Source organism: Carcharodon carcharias, chromosome 11 (assembly GCF_017639515.1).
Source record: "Carcharodon carcharias isolate sCarCar2 chromosome 11, sCarCar2.pri, whole genome shotgun sequence".
Taxonomy (NCBI): Eukaryota; Metazoa; Chordata; class Chondrichthyes; order Lamniformes; family Lamnidae; genus Carcharodon; species Carcharodon carcharias.
This window is the reverse complement of record NC_054477.1, coordinates 85408918-85431645: the sequence shown is the minus strand read 5'-3', so window position 1 is coordinate 85431645 and position 22728 is coordinate 85408918. Positions and strand designations below refer to the sequence as shown.

Sequence of the window (22728 nt, the reverse complement as noted above, 5' to 3'; positions counted from 1 at the left end):
TCCAAGGGTATTGATCATGTTAGTGTGTGCTCTGGTGGGGTCTCCTGTTGTATGTTCAGTAGGTCTCACAAAGGGGTTCTGAGCCTTGTATGGTTGAACTTTGGTTGAGCCTTGTATAAATACAGGGTATAGCCCAAGCTATGAGCTAACTCCATGTTTGCTTATAGACAGGTCACTGTCTAGTCCACAACCAACCTTAGTCTTAGGTCATGTGTCTCCTTACATCACACTGTGGTCAATACTGTTTCCCACATCAACTCTTGCCATGTCAGATACCCTTATACTACATCTTCAAGTTTGAACCCAAGCCTATTGAAAAGGTTATTTTGCTTTTGCCTTTATCTACATAGAACATGAACCTGTCTAGGTTGACAATTTTGTAGTGGACAGGAACTGTGATCTTTCCCAAAACCACAATAATTGAGTCATTGAAAGCTTGAAGATTGTATGTTGCATGAATGAGAGGAAGTTGTCAAAAATACCGACGGTAAAGGTTGCTGCTCAAAATAAGTACTTCTGTGCCAACATTGCGAGAAACAATACTGAGATGCTGTGATCTCAACTGAGCAATCATTAAAATGATCTGGTGCTTTACTATTCAGGATGGTATACACATGCTCTACCCCATTCTCAGGAAGAGACTCCTCCAAGTGTCAAACTGATGAAGTCCTCTTTTTTGATGATCTGCACATCCTTGCAAAATGATTCCACTTTAATCATGAGTTATATTTATCCACTTGAGCTGGACACGGCATTGTGAAACAATGAGTAGTTCTACAATTTAGGCACAGTTTTGAAGTGATCTGGCCATGATAGGGCATGTATTGATGAGAATGTTGAGGTCTCTTTTACCGTTACCCTTGCACTTCAGCTGGTTGGGCATGCTGTGTCTGCAACCCTGAGTCTGAGGGTGCATTTTTTCAAATGAAACATGGCAGATATCATTTGGACTGCTAAGGTTTTCTAAGATTAAACCATCATTCTCCATGAGATGTTCCTAATTCATGGAATTGAAGCCTTTTCAATAATTGGCCACAAATTATTTTGTTGGTTAGTGTTTCAAAATTATCTGTAGAAGCCCTTTGCCACAATGCAATGTTGGTGGCATAGTGGTATTGTCACTGGACTGGTAATCCTGAGACCAAGAGTAATGTCTGGGGACCTGAGTTTGAATCCCACCACAGCAGATGGTGTAATTTGAATTCAATAAAAATCTGGAATTAAAAGTCTAATGATGACCATGAAACCATTGCTGATTGTTGTAAAAACCCATCTGGGTTTTGTTCACTAATGTCCTTTAGGAAAGGAAATCTGCCGTCCTTACCTGCTTTGGCCTACAGACCCACAGCAATGTGGTTGATTCTCAAATGCCCTCTGAACAAGGGCAATTAGGGATGGGCAATAAATGCCAATGAATTAATAAAAAAAGATGCCATCCAATGAGAGTGAATCAGAACCAGGGTTCCCTGTGTTCACAATGGTTTTGGTTGAAGTTTGGAGAGTGGCAGAAGAAAAGCAAGCAGGTCTGTGCGTGAGGCAGTGGTGGTTGGCATTTGGATGCATTGTGTAGATGGGGACCTTGGAAGAAGGGAGGTAGGGCAAGGAGATAAGATGCTGTGTTGTTGCATCAGGAGCCAGAGAGAGAGAGAGAGAGCGAGAAAAAGATGCCATGACCTAAAGCTTATTCTCTTTTTTCCCCAGTGACATGATTATGTGCATCAAAACAGTTGCACCACTCTGTATGTGTCCATGTTTTCTTTGCCATTCTGATTTCACTCTCTCCAAATCACCACCCCCCCCCCCCCCACCACCCCCCCCCCCCCCCCCCCACACACATACATACACACACACACACACCCCCCACCCCGCCACCAATTTGAGTTACTGGTAGCTTTGCCATTGGGAATTGTGTCCAATTTCATATTTTTAAGGTGCTTGCTTAAGGTACCAAGAACTTTCATATTGTAAGGATAATTATGTGAGGCTTCTCTGCTCAGTTGAAGCATTGAAGAGAGAATCTCAGCCCAAGAAATGTGAAAGATTGGAGGATAGCAATCAAGGTATAAGTAAACATAAATAATAATGAACATACTTGTTTCATTGTATGACTAATTTTATACCGAAAAAGTACTTGTGTTACATGGAATTTCTACAACATGGCGGTGGGGGGGCTCAGAAAAAAAAAGGTTGAGAACCCCTGCTCTGACTGAGTATTGTCAATGTATTTCAAGAATTGTTGAACTGGTCCTTTCAGGCAATTTCAAAAATCTGAGTGGGTGTATGGAAGCCTGCTTTCTCAGCAGCAATTGATTTCATTTGCGTGTCTCTTTTTATTTCATGTTTGAAGGTGAAAATATGAGTACTTTTTAACAAAATTCTGCTTCTTAAAGTCTCCAGTTAACTATTGAGGTTAAGAAGTATTTCATTTTGGATAATGATGACTGGCAGTAATCAAGTTATTCATGAAAAAAATACAAATATATCATTTGAAAATCTTCTTGAAAATTACTGCCAAAAAGTTATTGCAATGATTTATTTTGATGTAAAAATTACATTTAACTAGTTAATCTTGTTTTCGAAAAAAGGTAAGGCTCTTCAAGACAATGATCTACAGGATGCGATCTATATTCTGGATTCAGCTTATCTTGTGCAAAAACTGTACACGTGTAGACAGATGTGCATAAGTCCAGATGGATAAGTAGAAAGGCTCAGCGAACAAAATAGAACCTCTCATTTGGCAGGCACAGACAAGGGAGGGAGGGGCATCTTTTGCTGGAAGCAGCAGCAGTGGTGTCAGGCTGGGCTGCAGGGGGAAAGTCTGGGACTGGCTGATGGGCTCCAACTGGTGCGAGGTTGGTGGATGATCACATGATAACGATCCAGTGGGCAGGAGCCTGGTTCAAACCCGCCATTTTCCTGTAACTCCTGCTCCTTTCGGCAGAGGAAGAAAGAGGATTTGAACCCTGGGTGGCGACAGCTGCCCAAGTGACCGCCTTATATATAAATTAGAAAAGCTCGGTGCAGTCAGTTCTGCTCGCTTTCCATCCTTTCTGGGTTTTCAGTTTACTTTTTGTTTTGGTTGTTTTTTTTTTCTTGGTCTCTCTCTGGCCGGGGTTGCTCAGCGAGAGGGATTTAAACCCCCTCTTGTGTGTGAATCTACTGCTGGCGAGGAGGGAAGATGTCGGGACAGAGTATCACGGATCGTATCGCCGCGGCTCAGCACAGTGTCACCGGCTCCGCTGTCTCTAAAACCGTCTGTAAAGCCACCACACATGAGATCATGGGCCCCAAGAAGAAGCACCTTGACTGTAAGCACTTTCTTGCACATTCTCACAGCGAAAATGAAAGCGCTTTCCGATCCCGACCGTTGTTATTCTCACCATTGGGTTTGATTTTAACGCCAGTGGGTTGTGTTTGGAGTTGGTGTGTGTTGTCAGGGGAAGGTCTTTAGTTTTCATGCGGTACCAGGCCCCAGATAACGCCCTTGGCCTTGATTTTGTTCAGTAGACCCTCAAGTGTATTGACGTATACATTTTAATAATTTTTTATTACATAGTTACTCCAGATTTTTTTTTTGATGCAATGCATTTGCTGGTAGGGAGTTTGCGGTGGGAGGGGCGGGGTGGAAGTCTCAGGACTTCCATACATTTTTGCGGTCTGCTGTGATGTGGTAGCTGTGGTTACACGTCTGAAAGCTACTATTGAGGACAGAAATTACAGCCCAACTCATATTCACGTTATAATGAATCAGCATTTTCTATTATTGAAATGACTTGTTTTAACTAAGGCATATTTTTCAACCTTTTATTGACTGAGAGCAGGGCTCCAGATACTGTATCCCTAAAGTCTTTATCTGGGAACTTGTTAGTTTTTCGTAGGCTGAAGAACCGGACATAAGTGTCTCAGATTGGAAGTTTCCTCCTGTTTCTGAAAATCTGCCACATTGCATAGTGTTGCCTAGAATTGGCTTCCAAAAGTTGGCTGAGATGTGCGTGGCTTGAACCCAATGCAGTACCAATATTTGCCTTCACTATTTTCAACATAACTTAGTGTTATTGCTGATGTGCAGCAAGAACATTATTTAAAAATAGTCAGTTAATAAAATATGTTGATCTAATCTAAGATGCTTCTATTACAGCTCGTGGAAAGTATTTAAAAAAAAACTATTATAAACTCAGTCTGGGAACGCAACCAGAGCTGCTGCAGTAAAACTGAGAGCTAAACAACATTAACATTGTAAAAATTGCCTGCTAGCTTCAAGTGATGGGCCCTTTTGGATAAATGTGACTCAGAACTATACTGGCAGCAGACTTTCTTATATCTGTTCTCTTTTTTTTTAGAATTTTTGAGCTATCTAGTGATTTTAAGAGTTTTAAATTTTAATGTAATCAGATTGGTACATACTGCTGTGCTGCAATGCCCCAAGTTTTTTTAAATGGTAACCAGCAAAATCAGCATACAGGGAGAAATCACATTTAATATTTTTTAGTATTTTGTTTAGAAAATGATACTTTTTAACTACTGCTACAATGTTAAAATCCTGTGCTGGGAAACTGCTGGTTTGTGCCCACAGTACCTGCACGGCATTTTTTCGGGATATTGGCTTGTCTGGAGTATGCAAGCTCAGCAGTTTTTCAACCTGCAAAATATGGCAATTGGAAGAATAGTTTTCTCTGCTCGTATTATTAACCTCTTTGGAGCTTTTTAGAGTGGCATTGATAGTCTTGAACAGGTGTTCTTTGCTAGGAGAATGCTGTAAGGTATGAACAGAAAAAACTATAACTTCACAGTGATTTATCAATTGATTTACAGTTAGTTATCCTGACATTCTATACTCATTAGGTAGTTTGGAAAATGAAAACATTTACCTGTTTTAATCAATGAAAATAACAAGCTCTGTTTTAAATCTATTCATTTGATATATTTTCTGAGATTAGCATTATACGACTTATACTTGCTGATGCAGAATGGTTTGCAATGCATATAAATGTGAAATTAACAATCATGTCCTGATCTAACTCTCAAAATCACTGAAGCTGGAATGAGAGAGTCTGTAGTGGGTAGCTCTCAACACCCCACCGCCCCCCGTCACCAAGCACTAGAATTCCAGCCTAGTGAGTGTTTTAAAACACCAATTTTCAGTGTACTCTCTTGCTGATTTGGTGATCACACGATTACTGCCAGAACAGCTATAGGGATGTTTCAAGTGGCTTCACTAATCTTGTGTTAGTTATGGAAGGGTAAATCAGCAATCATTCCTCTTTTCTTACTGCTATCCACCTTCCTGTACTGAAAGTCTACTATGTGGGCATTGGTTAAGGGTTGGATTGGCTTAGGTGCAAAACCTCCCAAGGTCATATAAGCTGCTGACTATTATTGAGGCTCATTCAAGAGATGAGCTCCAATTGTACCCATGGTAAAAGGTCAAAACATTTATTGAAAATAGGATACAAAACTGGCACACTTTACTGGCTTCAGGGATGAAAGACATTCTTGCATACAGCTAAATGTTAAACTTTGAGGTGATTTTAAACCCCGAGCTTTGTATAGTTCTCTTTAGTTAACCTCTTGCACCTTAGTTTAGTGATTCTGAGCTCCTCGGTCTGTACTGCAAAGAAGCGTCCATGCTTGAACCCATTCTACTTCTTAGCTTCCCAAAATCATCCACTTGACTGGAATACGAGTCAAAAAATAAGGGCTGAATAATTGCTACATGCTCTGATCAAGTTATTTGAACCCTGTTTCGCCTGAAGACACCACTCCATCCTGACTCCCTTGTGCAGAATTGAAATCTAAATGCTGTAACGTGGCAAAAACTGTCATTTTACTAATTCTGTGGATCAAAAACATTTTCATATATAGTGAGTCATGTGTGAATGAGTTAAATTATTTCTGGGCTCAGGATATGTCAGACCTGATGTCCTTTCTCGCCCAACTTAGTTATCAATGGTTGAGGTGTCAGTTCCTGGCATGTAGGATTTAGCAGCCAGGTGCAACCTGAAAGTAAGCTTGCTGAAATTCACTGTAACTGTAGTTTGTAAGACTCGGTAGAAATGTCCTTATTGAGCATTGGTAAGATTATTTTTGAGTTGCAATTGGCCATGAGACGTCCATATCAGGAACCAGTGATATAATGCAGATCTTGGTATGATATAAATGCAGTTGTTATGGGGGCAAGTTATTTGCTATAGCATTAGATCCACTTGGAAACTAACATTTTTACAACCTTTGAATTTTTATGGAAAATCTTGGCATTAGTAAATGGTATGATCCTTGGTTAGTGAAAACATTTGTAGGAATTGTTGCAAGATGCTGTACTACACTGGGACAATTTCCAGTTTGTTGCTATCATTGAGAGGTTCAGGTGTCATAACCTGCAAGAACAAACTTCAAGCTGTGAGCTAATTGAATAACCTTGGATACCCATTTTGATTAAAAAAAAGTCTTGGTTGGCATTTAGAGGGTGACTCTTTTGCTGACAGAAATTAGTATCATTCAGTTCGTATGTATTCATGTCCATGGTGAAATATTAATGATTATGATATCCTAGCGACTGATCTCATCAACTTATCATTACCAGAAAATAATATGCTCAATATGTATTATTACTATACCTGGTGTAATCAACTTCACAAAAGGCTGACTTCTGTTCTAATACAATTTTAGACATTTTGTTGATGTCCAAAAATTACTTAACCTGTACAAACCAAGTATTAATATTACTTGTGATACCATGTGCTGCTTAACTCGTGCAGCTTGTGTTTCTGTGATGCTGATGGCTTAGAGGGTCTTTCTCCCTCTGCAACCTTTCCCTCTGTTCCTTTCTCTGTGCGCCTCTGCATCTGCTGCTCCATGTTTCCCCCTACACCCATTCCAACCTAACAAAATTGCCAAAATTTCAATTTTCTCAGTTTGCCATTTAAGCACTGTATGCGTTTTCATCATTGGAAATTGCACTTATCTATAGTAGCAACACACTTATTGATTGGTGTGGAAGGTACCTTTTAAACTGCAACAGTTGCATTGTCAATACTTGTAGAAAAATGGCTTAAAGGAAATCTGTTAGAAGTAATTTTATCCAATTTAAAAAAGAAATCTGAAATTTGATTTTTTTTAAATTAATTCAGTAACTGGAAGCCTTTTCCAAAAGTAATACAAAACTGTATTACATTTACATCGGTTATTCATGAAATCATTGAAAGATTGTTTAACCTTCCGTTCCAAGTACCAATTCAATCTGGAATTCATGATGCTTCCAGTAACAGTATGTGATAAACATTTATCTCCATTAAGTTAATGAGGAAATTAACTTTAATATATGATAACACAAATTACAAGTGGTGATTAAACAGCCTCAACTATTCAATGTTTAATGTGCTTTTTTCCCAATTCATGTTGTCAATAGTGATTTTGACCACACTGATTTCCTTTTCTAGGTTGAGAAAGAAAAATGCCACTGACCCACCACCAAATAAAGGTGATAGTGAGGTGCTTTTCGATCATGACATCTTAAAAGAATGAATGCAGCTACATTGAAAATATAACTTAAAATGTCAAGTAGCTTTTAAACATGTTCTATATCTGCTTTTAAAAGAATTTGTGTTGAAATGGAAGATATCTGAATCAAATTTTTGAATTTTCTAAAATGCATAGAAATCCACAGTAATTCTTTAAATCTGATTATTGTTGAGGTGATTATGTTGAATAAACGAATGTGTGATATGCCATTTTGTTTTTGAAAGGAAAATTGTGTCATTTAGATTCATTCAGTAGTGCATAATACATTTGATTCTGGAGATTGATGGTTCAAATCTCACTTTAGTATATAATCTAGATTGTTACCAGTGAAGTACTGAGCAGATGCTGCAGCATCAGAAGTGCCATTTTTCAGCTGAGGCATTAAATTGATGTCCTATCTGCCTGTTGGGTCCCATTGCACTAGTTAAAATTGGAGTTCTGCCGATGGCCTGGCCAATGTTTGTTGCTCAATCAACACCACCAAGCCGACTTGACCGGCTGGTCATTCATTTCATTTGCTTTTTGGGCAATCATACTGTGCTTGCCTGCATAATGTTAATTGTACTTCATAAAGTGACTTGAAGCACTTTTCAGACGTTTTTTTTCTAAGGTATGGTATCCTTGAGAGCACAGCCATTTTGGTATACCCCAGTAAAGTCATACAAGATTGATTTTAAATTAGCTTTTCTCCACTTCCTGCCACCAAATTAGTACTTTTGATTTAATTAGAATTGATGGAGAAGGTCTTTGGGGACCAGCGAACCTTTTGTTGTCATCATGTGTTTCATTTGGCTCTTGTAAATTGCATTTTCCAACTTGAGTAACAAAATAGTTTTTGATCAGTAGCCTTGAACCTGTTTTGTTATCAACAACTCAAAATAACTATCAATTTCTCCTCTTGCCCCACCAACCTCCCACTGCACTTGGTTGATTCAAGTAATTACATTCCTATCTCTCTGCTCCTTCCAATCCCACACTAAATGTAAGGTCACTTTTACCCATTCTCTCTCAGTACTACTGTTTGAACCAACTGTGCACAAAGGCAGTGTAGTTTGCAGTAGAAGAGGCAAATAGAGTACTGGAGTACAAAGTTGATTCAGATTGCTCAATTAGATGAGGGGATAAAATTTTATGGCAAATAGAAGAGGAAAATCAGTATGATAACAGTGTTACAGATTACTGGTAAGTTACCAGGAAAGGTCATTGAAGCCTATACTATATTAGAATCATAGATGGATGTTTGTGTTCATTAAATTTGTGTTTTTGGAGTAAGAGAGAACAAAAATGAGAATTATCAAGGAATATACCCAGACAATGAATAGGAATTAAGATGATTCAAAAAATTTCTTCTCCTTGTTGTTCTCTTGCTCTCTTTCCCAAACCCTTGTTGCCTATTCTCCTCTGACTTGTGACTGAATTTATGATTTGAGATATATTTTAGGAGATGATAGTTTTCCTCTGATTTATTTGTTTCTTTTTGCCACTTGCTAATTTGTCTTCTCTTCCTACTCCTTCAGTCATCTTGTCCTATCTTCGGCCCGCTTCCCCTGGCTTATATTCTGCCCCTTAGCAATGTCACCTGGAGACAGAAAGTTCCACATGGACAAAGCTAAATGTTGTTGATATCTGTCTGCCGCTATCTGTATTCCATGAGCACTGTCTGCTATCCAGTTGCGATTGAGCAAGAATTTTTTTCCAACTTACATTGGCAAGATCAAAGTCATCCCATTAAGTTTTGAATATGTATTCTTGCCTGTGTAATTTTCTTAAAAAAAACTACTACATTTTGTACTACTAGAAATACCATATCACCTACATTCAAACCATTATGTCTCTGCTAACCCAGTAGAATTTAGAAGGTTTCACTTCCAAACATTTGATGCTGTTGTTAAAGATGGGTCGTATAATTCCTCAGGAATACTTTGAGACATGTGCTGCTTATGGTGTTGTTTTTATTCCAGACACAAGCCTCCGTCTATAGCAATGACTTTAAAAGCTGTTTTGAGATAAAAGCAAAATACTGCGAATGCTGGAAATCTGAAATAAAACAGAAAATGCTGGAAAAACTCAGCAGGTCTGGCAGCATCTGTGGAGAGAGAAACAGAGTTAACATTTTGAGTCTGTATGACTCTTCAGAGCTAAAAGGTAGAAATGTAATGAGTTTTGTACAGTTTGAAGGGGTGGAGAAGTGGAGCAAAATAAAATGTCAGGGATATGTGGGAGCTGTGGAGATGTTTGAGAAGTGAGTGGGGCTCTTGATTGGCTGCAGCCTCTATGATTGATAGCTTCATTAAAATGCAGAAATTTCATGTTAATGTACAATATTCACTCTCCATAAATGGTTTTCGGTCAGAGAGCAATTGGTGTGTGAGACTGGTAACTGGCTATTTGTACTTTTTAAAAACCTTAGTCAATGAGAGTTAAGCTGGAAGTTTGCAGCCATGGGGCCTTCTGTTTTAAAGGCCATGTTCAGGAAAAACAAGGAGAGGGGGAAATATATATCACACTTTGTGGTGTTTGTTCATCTGTCATCTGTAAATTAAACTACCTATTGGTCCAAAGCCTGTGTCTTGATTCAGTTATGAGTGTTTACTTAGCTTTTGGAAAGAGTGAGGAGAATTCACTCAAAGTGTGTAAGATGTATTTGAGTAGCTGATATACATACAGAGTAAGAGTTTTTTATGATAACTCCTGGGTTTCGCTATTGTTTTTGTAGAAATTAGACAGGGAAAGATGCACTGACTCACAGGAGACATAAGATTTGGGAGTTGCTAATTCCCTTGCACTCTTGCAGTTTCTGGAGACTAAACCTTGAGTGTGCAATGTTGGTCTCCTGTTTGATCCTGAGAAGAAGTTCAAATTCTATTCTGTGGCCTCTTCACAAATGTAAATGGACAGTATATGTTGCACTATACTCAACTGCTGCTGATACTGTTCAATATTTTTGTCACTCCCATGTTTGACTTCCCCAACACTTTACTCACCAGCTTCTCAAGTTTTGCCATACACACACTGCAACTTGACCTTAACTTTCACCTTACCCATATCCACCCGCTCCACACACACACACACACACACACACACACACACACACACCCCCCCCAAACCCCGAGAACATTTTGCTTCCCCACCTCCTGTCTTCATGACCTTTTTGGCATCCAGTCCACTGGTCTGTGGAGCCATACTGTGGAATGGGCTCTCCAAACTCCTCTCTTTTGATAACCATATCCCCTCCTTGGAGAAACTTATCCCTCAGTCCTTATTACAGCATATGCTCCTTAAATCTATAGTTCTGATCAAGCTTTAGGCCAGCCACCTGTTCTAATATCTCCTCCTTTGGTTAAATGTTACTTTTTGTCTGATTACACTCATGTGAAACACCTTGGGATGTTTTCCAACATGAAAAGCACTATATAAACACTAGTTGTTGTCCTTGCATCATCTGCTCACATTTTCAAGGAATCTTTAGCCTTTTTAATTTTTCTTAACAACGTATCTGAATTACATCTGCATATGTTTATTCAAATTACTGCATCGCTTTGCTGAAATTTCCTTTGCCACAATCTCATACTTTGTCATTAACGGCACTGATTTATTTAGGGCAGCATTCACTGTTCCGCAGTTGTCTGCAAAATGTAAAACATTGCTGGAACAGCTACATCATTTTACAGATTTATTGTAATTGGAATCTCTTCCAATTTTTAAATACAATTCCTGTTACAAAATCTTCTTGCCCAGATGTTCATGAGCTGTTTCATGACCAATGATTGATTTATCCACAGCTGGTGCAACACCTTGGCTACATCAGATTGACTGAACGGTCTGCTGCATAGTCATCTGTGCAACCAGGTGACGCAAGATTAGAAAGCAAAGCTATTCTAATGTGTTGATTTTGAAATCTATTACAAACAAACCAAGAGTGCCTAGATTATTCCACGTCTGAAGTGTTTGAACTTGTAATAACCTGTTTGGCCCTCATTGTTCTGAACTCAGGCGAGCAATATCTGCCTATGGCTGGCTAATGGTCGGAGGAATGTATGTTCAAAAATGCCACTTTGTGTTTGCAAAAAGCAAGGTTGTTTATATTTTATCTTAAGCAAAGAATTGGTACCATTCCCAGAAGAAAATGATACCTGTCTCTTCAGATGCTAGTGGACCTGCTGTGTATTTGCACTTTTCCCTTTTCATCAGTTAGTAGTGATGCTATGTGGAAGTTTATGTTCCAGCTATTCACGGTTGAAAATTTGCTAGCTGCATAATTTGGCTCAGCAGTTAGCTGATGGACTAGGCTCATAGTGATGGCATTTCCAATCTCAGGGAAGAAAACCTGTTGAAAGTAGATTTGTTGAGCGCACATTGTGTTGACTGAACACAAAATTGTTGCTGCAGGAGTTAAGATGTAGTAACTGGTCTTTCTGGTTAGAACATGTTATATGAAGGTGACTACAGTGGAACAAGAGAAAATTTTGACTTCAAAAAAATTCCATAATTCAAGGGGAGGTGGGCCTAGGTATGTGTAGAGAGTTAAATGCCCTAAAAGTCACATTGGATTGGGATCCCAGTGTCAATTACTCACTTCTGCTTTTCGCCTAGGTGGGTTTGAAGGTGGATGGGGACCCCCTTTGCAGCTTTTCGGTAGGCCATTTAAATATTCTAATAGGTAATTTACTGTTTTTAACCTGCATTCTGGCTTTAACAGCCAGCACATCTATTTCCTGGACTGTCAGAAATTTGCCAGGATCAACCAGGCAAGTACACAGGCGGAACAGCTACTTCACAGATTTTTGATCAATAAAACTGAAGAGCACCAGACATGGCTTTATCAGATGCTGCTTCTCGTTCCACTCCTGAGAGAGTACTTTTATTGCTCCCAACTTCCAGGCCCAACTGCTTCCAGGCGATTCCAACTCCTTGGAATTTACTTCGCTCACTTCCCTAAATTTCAGCTGCAATTCCTTCCTGCCAACCTTCACCATTGCACGGGAGCAGCTTATGAAGCTCCACCTTGAACCTCTGACAAACAAGAGGAGCTGCAGCAGCTGTTTCTCCTAGGCCACATGCTGCTCCACAGGGCAGAGGGGATCGACACAGAATTCCAGTTCAAAGGAAGTGAGATTCCCACCCAGGACATCCAGGCAGAGGATCAATGTCCTCAACACGTCTGAGCACCAGTGGCTCAGGCTTTCTGGCAGATAATTGACAGATGATACCCTCCTTCCAATGTGGGTATGCATTTCCAGTGGCCATCAAAGTGCCTGTCACTGAAGAGCCATCTCTTGCTTCTCCCCCCTGGGTCTCTGAAGTTATGAGTGTTAGAAATTGCTTGCGTGGATAGGAGAGAAGGACATTTGCAGAGGGTCACTGAATCATTGGTTGCAAGAGGATGAGAGTGAGTGGCTGTTTAGCTGGATATGTTGTGCCTGGGGAGAGAGGAATGAATGGAGCTGCAAGGTTTGGTGTTCTGAGGAGTGTTGAACAGGAAAATGCTGGAAAATGTGGGGATTGGCACCTGAAAGTGCAAAACCATTTACCTTTTCTGGTCTCCAGGTTGGAGAGAGACTTTCTCAGCCACTCCCGTTCACCTCTGCTTGATGGGAGAGGCTGTCCTCTTCCTCCTGTGCTTTGCAAATATCACCCCACTGCAGCCCCTGCGATCCTGCAGCAACACCTCCAGGTCTCGGGGGGTGAAGTTGCAGGGAGCAGCCTTCCCAGGTCTTTTCTCCATTCCTGTGGTGCTGCTGCCTCAACAATACATGTGTAGTTGAACCTTTCTGACCCCTACCAGGGTCCCTTTTTAATTAGAAATCCTTCTTTTGCCAGATCTGGCACAAGTTCCCACCTGTGCTTTCTGGCAGCGAGCCGTTAAAGAGCTACAGCAAAGCCGCTGGAGATTTCAACAGGCTCTCGACCTGCTAATGGTCACTGTTGATTCAGCCAGCAATGATTAAATATTGAAAATTCTGCCCTATGTTTTTACTTTCTGACTGGCTTTCTGCCTCCTCCAAATTGTCTTGTCTTACAGTGGTGTCGACCAGATTAAGTGTTTTTTTCAAATCAGTGCTGGTATGTGTAAAACAAGATAAGTGACATAATTACTGAGCTGATTTCCAACTTCTGCTAAAACTGTAATTATTTTAAATGAAATTTCAGGTCTTGCTGTTGGGATAGTTGCGCTTATTTCTTTCAGTTACGGTCACTTTTTTTGAAAGGAGGTTAGTAATTCCATGTTGGTGAGCAATTAGCAGCAATGCAAACCTTGATCAATCATGGAGCTGAAATCGGAATGTTCCATTCAAGTAGAATGCGAGCGATCAGTATTAAGATTTCTTCCGTCTCTTTCTCTCTTTGCCCCGCCCCACCTCAAATCTGAGAACATTAACATATATTCATTGTTGTCTACTCCTACTCTATTTTCTTAGCTCTTACTTCCTTTCTGTTTCTGAGCCATTTCTAAACTAGATGTTTTGTGGAAAAGTTGGTTTAAAATAGTTTTTAATATATAAGCCATTGCTGAGTTTTAGTAAATACATAGCCTGTGTATTTTTTTTGGTTGATGATCATAAGGCATGTGAAGTAAATCAGCTCTCAAAATCAAGCAGCAAAGCCAAATATTTCTGATTAGTACCTATAATCACATCACTATTATTAAAAATGGATCACTGTGGAATTTGATCCCTAAAATGTCATCTTTGGCTTAGTGGTAGCACTATTTTTGTTTTGAGTGAGAAAGTTGTACATTCAGGATGACAATATTGAGGGACTGCTGCACCATTGGATTTGCTATATTTCAGAGCAAATATTGCCAGTGGTGTTCATATAGGCATCGTTGTAACAGTATAGATGAAAGCACATTATAAAGGGATATTTGTAGGTTAAGTGAATGGGCAAAACTGTGGCAAATGGATTTCAGTGTAGGGAAATGTGAAGTCATTCACTTTTGACTGAAAAAGGATAGAACAGGGTACTTCCTAAAAAGTGAAAAGCGAGAAACAGTGGAAGTCCAAAGAGACTTGGGAGTCATTGAAATGTCATTAACAGGCAAGTGCAGAAAACAATCAGAGGTTAATGAAATGCTGGCCTTTATATCTAGAGGATGAGCATGCAAGGAGGGTAGAAGTCATGCTTCAAAACACCGGTAAGACCACACCTTATTTTGGCCTTGAAGGGAATGTGGCCTACATTTACCAGAATTACACCTGGAGTTCAAGGCTCACTTGGCCCCTGCCTCAGGTCAACAGCTGAAGCCCTCATTCATGCCATTATTGCTTCTAGACTTAACTATTCCAATGCACTCCTGGTTGGTCTCCCACATTCTATCTCACACATCCATAGGTCATCCAAAACTCTCCTTCCTCTGTTTAAACTTGCTCCAAGTCCAGTTCACCCATCATACTTTACTCACTGACCGACATTGCCTCCCGGTCAAGCAAGCAACATCTTGATTTCAAGTTCTCATCCTTGTTTTCAAATTCCTCAAGCTTCACAACCCTCCGAAATATCTGTGCTCATCTAATTCCTGTCTCTTGAGCATCCCTGATTTTTAATTGCTCCGCTATTGGTGGTCATGCCTTCTGTTACCTAGACCCTACACTCTGGAATTCCCTCCCTACGCCTTTTCCCCTTCTCTATGTTCCTTTGCTTCTTTTGAAGTAATACTTGCACCCTACATCTCTGACCAAGTTCTTGGTCATCTGATTTAACATCTCATGTGGCTTGATGTCATATTCTGTTTTAAAATGCTCCTGTGAAGCATCTTGGGATTTTTTATTACATTAAAAGTGTTATGTAAATATTGATTGGCTGTAAAGTGCTTTGGGATGTCCAGAGTTTAGGATGGGAGATCTGTCCTGTCCTGATCGATCTGGCCTGGTCAGAAATCTTTATCCAATTAAAAATAAAATTTGACCTGTACAGTTGACATAAACTAAAGGACGTGATTATAAATGGATGCATAGCTGAATGCAGAGCCCAAAAATCATAATCCTGGAATTGTGTAATAAAGATGGAATTTGACAAGAGAACTGTGGCCTTATGCAGGGGTGAGGATCTATTGATGACTACTCTTTTTTTAAAAAAAAACCAGCTTTGAAGGTTATAAGACACTGGGAAACACCTGAAACTTGTTGCTATGCTTTTTAAATCTACAAAATCTGTATGATAAATTTTCAATCTGAGCTTTTGATTTGAGAGTACAAGAGGATGTGAGAGGATGAAAGTTGTTAATGGTATTTAAATGGCATTGACTAAGAGACTGCAAATGAATTGCACCTGCCCTTTGCATGTGTAAGCCATATTTGTAACCAATCTATAATAATTTTGGGGGTAGAAGGTCCATCATACCTTTACATTAGAGTTATTCGCTCTAATTTTAATTTCCTTGCTCCTGTTGTTGAGCCTCTCTAATGATTAGAAAGTACAACTGAAAAGGGCCAGGAATGCATACATAATCTGACAAAAGTGATATTTTATGGTGTTTTTCAATACTGGATTCATAGCTTTGTGTTAACCCAGTATGGATTTGCTAGAAAGTTCCTTTTCTATTCAACTTGACTGCAACTAAACTTTGTGTGACATTGCCTGCACGAGAGAGACCAGTGTGATGAAAGTATAAAAATTTTCATATTTTTCTGGTTTATTGTGAAGTAGGTTTATGGGGGTAAGTATAACTGGGTATGTCTGTGTGATTTTTAATTACTTTGGAGTCAAGTAGACTGCAAGTTTGAAATCATCAAAAGAAGCTAGGTATAGAAATGTACTTGACATGCTAATGAGTAAACATGGATGCTGGCTTAGCATGTAAGGTAAGAAGGGAATTTGCATTTTTACATAAATGAAGGGATTGTTTGGATTTTAAAGGGATCTTCATCTGTTTACAACTTGCCAGATAAGCAGGGCTAAGGAGTGTGTTTTATTTTTCTCAAAAGTTACTGACAGTATTGGCAACATAGAAGTTTTTATATTATGAGGAAGATACAGTTTCAAAGACACATGGAAGAATAGAATTTACATATTAAGAGAGAAGCATATATTAAGGAGAATGAAAGATCTAACAAGAGTGTGTGAAATAGCCTTAATGACGCCTCCAACCATTTGTGCATATGTCTGCTATATAGAACAAAACTGAAATTGGGGAAAAGCCATTTGTAATTCCACTGTCAAGTGGGTATTGTGTTAACTTGCTAGTTCTGATTTAAATCTAAAATCTATTTTGGACTGTTGCCTTAAAGAGGGTGTAACTGGGGGTCAGGTTAATTAGGAATTTTAGGAGTTATTATAGCAGTAAGTAAGTAATTGTGGTCTTATGTGTTTGAAATATTTTGTTGATAAATATTTTTAATTTTTTAAATCTCTAAAGGTCTTGGTGGACTTATTACTTCTGAATTTAGTGTATCCATCTTCTCGTAATAAATACAAATTGCAAAACTGTTGTGATAGCATGACTGAGTTTCCTTTGTGGATTTGGTCCGCCTAGCACACATTAGCTGCCATGTCATAACACTAAATAAAAAGGCTGGCCATGCTGTTCCATCAAATGGTCAGTTAAATAATGCAGTTTTCCCATGCACATGTAGTTGTTATAAAATGTGGTGGACTAAGCAATTGGAAGGAAAAAATGTGGTGGACTAAGTAATTGGAAGGAAAAAATGGCAAGTTTGTTTACTCTTCCAGCCCTGCTACAGTTTGAGGATGGGATCAGGAATCTTTGAGTCTATACATAGGATAATGTGCCATTAGAAAATTTGTGTGTGTAATCTCAAATATCTGGGTTGGTATTGTCCAACTGTGAAAAATGTGCTTTTAGATCTTAAAATTATTGCACTATAGTTTTTATTGACTTTTTAAATGCTATGTTCATAATTTACTTCCGTTGAGAATGGTTTGTTGAGCCAATTTGACCTGTACTTTATAATAAGACTTTTGATAAGCATATTCATATCTTAGGTACAAATACAAGATTATTGTGCTAGTAACTTTTTTATATAAGGCTAGATGATCCACTATTAAGTGCAGTTAGCTTTCTGACACATACTGTGACTTTATTTCAATTTTAATAGAAGGCAAAGTTTGTGTGTGTGTTTGTGTGTGTGTGTGTATATATAATGTCTCTCCAACAATCGATGAATTGACATGAAAGCACCAGCTGCTGATGTGAGTGCCAGTAACAGTATAGATTGACATTGCTTGAATTGTCTAAAAATGGCCTTATGAACCCAAGCAATGGTGTCTCTTCTGGAAAGTGTGCCAGTGAGGAAAATGACGTTGTAGCATTTTGACGGGAGGAAATGTGCCAATTATTCATCTGTTTAACACTGGCAGCTATTTTCTTTTACACTGTGGAGCTCATTCTTTTTGCATTAACAGAGCAGCCTTTTTTCATTGATGGGCATAGAACTGATCCCAATCTAAGATTGGATTATGTACACAGTCTCAATGCACCATTTCATGTGTCATCTTCAAATGTATAGTGCAGGTGCAAAGAGTAGAATTGATAGCTGTTTCTCTGCCAACCGGATCTTTCAGCTTGAAGTTTTACTAGAAACTGAATAAATACTACTTGAAATGAATACTTGTAGAGTGGCTACTTCCTCAAATATTAATTTCTCCCTGCCTCTATTCACCGACAAAATGTCACTCTTAATTTTTTTTCGTAAAAAGAGAAATTTGAGTTCATAATGACCCGCTTCCTGATCAGAACTGGATGCTGAAGTAAACATTTCAACATAGTCTCTTTATCCCAATATGTTCTCTTTACCTTCCCCTTCCAGTGTTTCATGAAATCTAAAAGAATGATTGCTAGTGGAGGTGTTTTTTTCTGCTGGAAGCCCAAAGATGGACATATTTCAACTGATTTTAAAATGTTCCTTGAATGTTTGAGGATATGACTATTATGGGACTTATCCTGTGAGGTTTCTTAAATTTTTCACTAATTGGAAGCTGATCTGATTTATTTGCTATTACTAAGACCTCCTATTAACACCCCTGAAGCATTGCCTAACTCCGCCCCTATTTCAACTCATGTGCTGCTGAAGTCCTCATCCAAATCTTTGTTACCTCTAGACTTGACTATTTCAGTGTACTCCTGGCGGGCATCCCATATTCTAACCTCTAAACTTAATCATCCAACACTTTGCTCATGTCCTAAGTTGAAGTAAGTCCAGTTCTTCCATCACCTCTGTGCTTGCTAACCTACACTGGCTCCCATTTAAGTAATGTCTTGATTTCAAAATTTTCATCCATATTTTCAGTTCCCCTGTGGTCTTGCCCCTACTATCTCCCTAACCTGCTCCAGCTCTACAATATTATGAGACATCTGAGCTCCTCCAATTCTAGCCTCTTAGCAGCCCTGACATTAATCACTCTGCCATTGCCTTAAATTGCAAGGATCCCAAAATTCCCTTCCTGAACCTTTCTGTTACACTACCCTCTTTGCTCCTTAGAACCTAGCATAGATCGTGTAAGTCAGCCTTTTGAAGCCTTCAAAAATGGGGATCTGTTTATTTGCCACATATTAATGTGAACTGCAGGTGTGGGTGAAATGTGAAAAAACGCATAGTACATAACATGAAATTAACGTGGCAAGGTTTATTGAATGAATGAATTAATTGTACAAAAATACCTTTCACCACAATCAAAAGTGTTTTTAAACCTCCAAATTCATCGTCTTTGGCATCTGACGCAGAGAGCTCGTCAAATTCATTGAGTAACTTTGGCTGTGGCATCGTTTTAAGGACTCCACTCTGGATCAGATGTGGCACTTTCACTTTCAGAATCATCCCTCCAAACAAATTATCTTCCCCTCCATACAAATTATCTTCCCCTCCATCCAATGAATTGGATAGTCTGCATTTTTTTTAACAATCTGATGACACTTGGTGCACAAATAGCATTCCATGATTTGATAGTGAAACCACACAAAATATCAAGTGGGCAGCATGCACACTCTTTGAAGGTTTTTTCTCTATCAACTATCTACTTATTCCATTCAGCGTGAACATGACCCATAATGCCGGGTTGAGGCATGCATCCAAAGGCTGAATTAAGGACATCAGATTTATTGGTATAACTACAAAGCGAATGTTATTTCTTCGCAGACGTCTCTTGATTTCATTGGTTGTATGGGGTCTGAACAAGTCCCACTCTAATAAGCTGCTTTCTTTACATAACCACAGGGACATCTATTCCACACATTAGCAATCCATAACTTCCACTCCATCCTCATCCACCCAACTTGTCATGGACATGCTTGAAAATCCCTGCAGGGAACTTGATATTAAGTGTGGTTTTACGTTTGAAAATTACCATTGGCTTTAATTTTGTTCTGTTGGCCATGTATCATGAATCTTATATCCTGTTATTTTCACTAGAACTGTTTTTTAACTTTTCCACTCCACAGTTTGGCTCCTGTACGTATTGAAATTCATGGATGTTTCATCCATGTTTCCAAGGTGACTTAATGGGTACTTATGTTTTTGCTACTGAATGATGATGAATTACTGGAAACTGGCGCAGGAAGCTGGTACTGGTCATGATACAGTTGAGAACTAATTAAGATAAGCTTAGCCAGTTGAGGAAAGCTATTTTCAGTATTTGAAGGTATTGGACTACAAGCCCATAAGTCTGTGACTTGGCCTTTTGAAATGAATCGATGTTTAGAAAGCAAAATTTTGCAAATATTTAGAGCCTTATCATAACTCTTAGGACATCCCAAACACTTGCAGTGAACTACTTTAGAAGTACAATCACTGTGAAGTGAGGAGTTTCCTTATATAAAAACAAAAAACTGCGGATGCTGGAAATCCAAAACAAAAACAGAAATACCTGGAAAAACTCAGCAGGTCTGGCAGCATTGGCGGAGAAGAGCAATGTTGACGTCTCGAGTCCTCATGACCCTTCAGTTGAAGGGTCTTGAGGACTCGAAACGTCAACTTTACTCTTCTCCGCCGATGATGTTAGACCTGCTGAGTTTTTCCAGGTTTTTCTGAGGAGTTTCCTTATGTTGGCAGCATTGATGTTCATATAACAGTTGAGTTTTTGAAACCAATTTTTTAGGCCAAAAGTGATGAGGTTGATTTTGACACAGGTTAATGTTTTTGAGAGATTGACATTGTGCTTGATTTTGAGCCTGATAAGACAATGGAATAAAGTAAAAGCAAGTAACACTAATGAATTTTATTAATTCTGTAATATTTATTTTCTAGCATTACGAACTATATACATTTCATCCAACCCAATATAAATATATACCATAACAAATTGACTGCAACACTTCACGTTGTGACTGCAACACTTCACGTTGTGACTGCAACACTTCACGTTGTGACTGCAACACTTCACGTTGTGACTGCAACACTTCACGTTGTGACTGCAACACTTCACGTTGTGACTGCAACACTTCACGTTGTGACTGCAACACTTCACGTTGTGACTGCAACACTTCACGTTGTGACTGCAACACTTCACGTTGTGACTGCAACACTTCACGTTGTGACTGCAACACTTCACGTTGTGACTGCAACACTTCACGTTGTGACTGCAACACTTCACGTTGTGACTGCAACACTTCACGTTGTGACTGCAACACTTCACGTTGTGACTGCAACACTTCACGTTGTGACTGCAACACTTCACGTTGTGACTGCAACACTTCACGTTGTGACTGCAACACTTCACGTTGTGACTGCAACACTTCACGTTGTGACTGCAACACTTCACGTTGTGACTGCAACACTTCACGTTGTGACTGCAACACTTCACGTTGTGACTGCAACACTTCACGTTGTGACTGCAACACTTCACGTTGTGACTGCAACACTTCACGTTGTGACTGCAACACTTCACGTTGTGACTGCAACACTTCACGTTGTGACTGCAACACTTCACGTTGTGACTGCAACACTTCACGTTGTGACTGCAACACTTCACGTTGTGACTGCAACACTTCACGTTGTGACCCTTCGAAATCATTCTGATCACTATCTGAAACACTTGTTAGGAACTAGAGAGAGTTTAAGTAAGTTGTATTTGTGAGTGTTAGGAATGAGTTTTAGCTTTAAAGTTGAAGTTTGATTTGTATTTCTGTATCTGTATTAAGAAAGGTCAAATAAAGTTTAGTTTCACTTTAAAAAGCTGCTTGCATTTCTAATGAGAAATTTACAACCCCTATGAAGTAAATACACAAGAGCAGAAAGAATAGTGCTGTTGCCTAGCAACGGCGGGATGCTGGGGGTGGGGCGGTGCAGATAGGCAGGTTCCTCCCACAGGCATACACACAGAGCTAAAGAAACAGTAGTTTGAATTAGAAACTGTTGGAGTTCAGCTAGTTTTGGAGTTGCTGTCAGGAGAGACTGGAGCAAAGGGGGCAGATAGAAGTCCCAAGCTAAAGAAAAACCCCAAAAATCCAGGAAAGGAAGAGGGGAAAGTCCAAAGGATGGACAGGAACCTGGGAAAAGGTCCTTTTAAGTGAGGTTAAGAGTGAAGGGCAGAGAGGCTCCAAGCTTGAGATTTAAAGTGAGAACAGTTTGCAAGAAGCTAAAGGTTCAAAGAGATGACTGAAGGTCTGTTATTCTTTGCTATGGGCATGTGCATTAGTAGTGTACTGGTAAGACTGAGTTGGTGTGAGAGAGTGCATGGAAGACAGCTTGGATGCATGTGGTGACCCAGGGAAGAGGAACATAAGAACAGTTTGAAACCCTGGAGGTGAACCCTTGTGGAAGGTCTCTGATAGAAAATGTCAGCTTGGGAGAAGATTCCAAGGTGAGGTCTTGGAGAGTGGAAATTGGAAACCCTCGTGTGAATTTAGTGAGACTGGTTGGCTCAAAGTATGACAAGTGTCTGGGGGGAATTGAGAAGAAATCCATAGCATCTGGTTAAGGTGGTATCTGTCACTTGGTTTCAGAGTGTGGTGGTGTCTGATCATGTGGTGCCATAGGTTTACATGGACTGGGTAATTACTGTGTACATTAAAGAATAACAGCTTTTGTAACTTGTGTTATCCTTAGAAATCTGTCTATATTTGTAAAGGTTCTGGATGAAGGAGCATTGTAATATTGTTCATCTTTTCTTGTTGAATAAATGTTTTATTCTTTTGTATAAAGTTCATCAGCTGACTCCTTTTGGTCTGTTCAGTAGCTACTGTCCACGTATTTAAACAAACAAACAAAAGTTAGGATCTGTCAAACTAGGTTCCACGCTGGGACCAGGCTTGGCCAG

At 39.4% G+C, this 22728-nt stretch overlaps 1 protein-coding gene across 13 annotated transcripts in view; it reads left to right on the top strand.

Moving 5' to 3' along the window:
- The first annotated feature begins 2780 nt into the window (after positions 1-2780).
- Positions 2781-22728, top strand: part of picalma (phosphatidylinositol binding clathrin assembly protein a) — a 149585-nt gene continuing 129637 nt past the window's right edge. For all 13 annotated transcript variants that reach the window (XM_041198807.1, XM_041198806.1, XM_041198805.1 and 10 more), the window contains exon 1: positions 2781-3308. In XM_041198807.1, the coding sequence (XP_041054741.1) occupies positions 3179-3308 (130 nt within the window). In that variant the 5' untranslated portion in view covers positions 2781-3178. The remainder of the gene's footprint in view (positions 3309-22728) is intronic.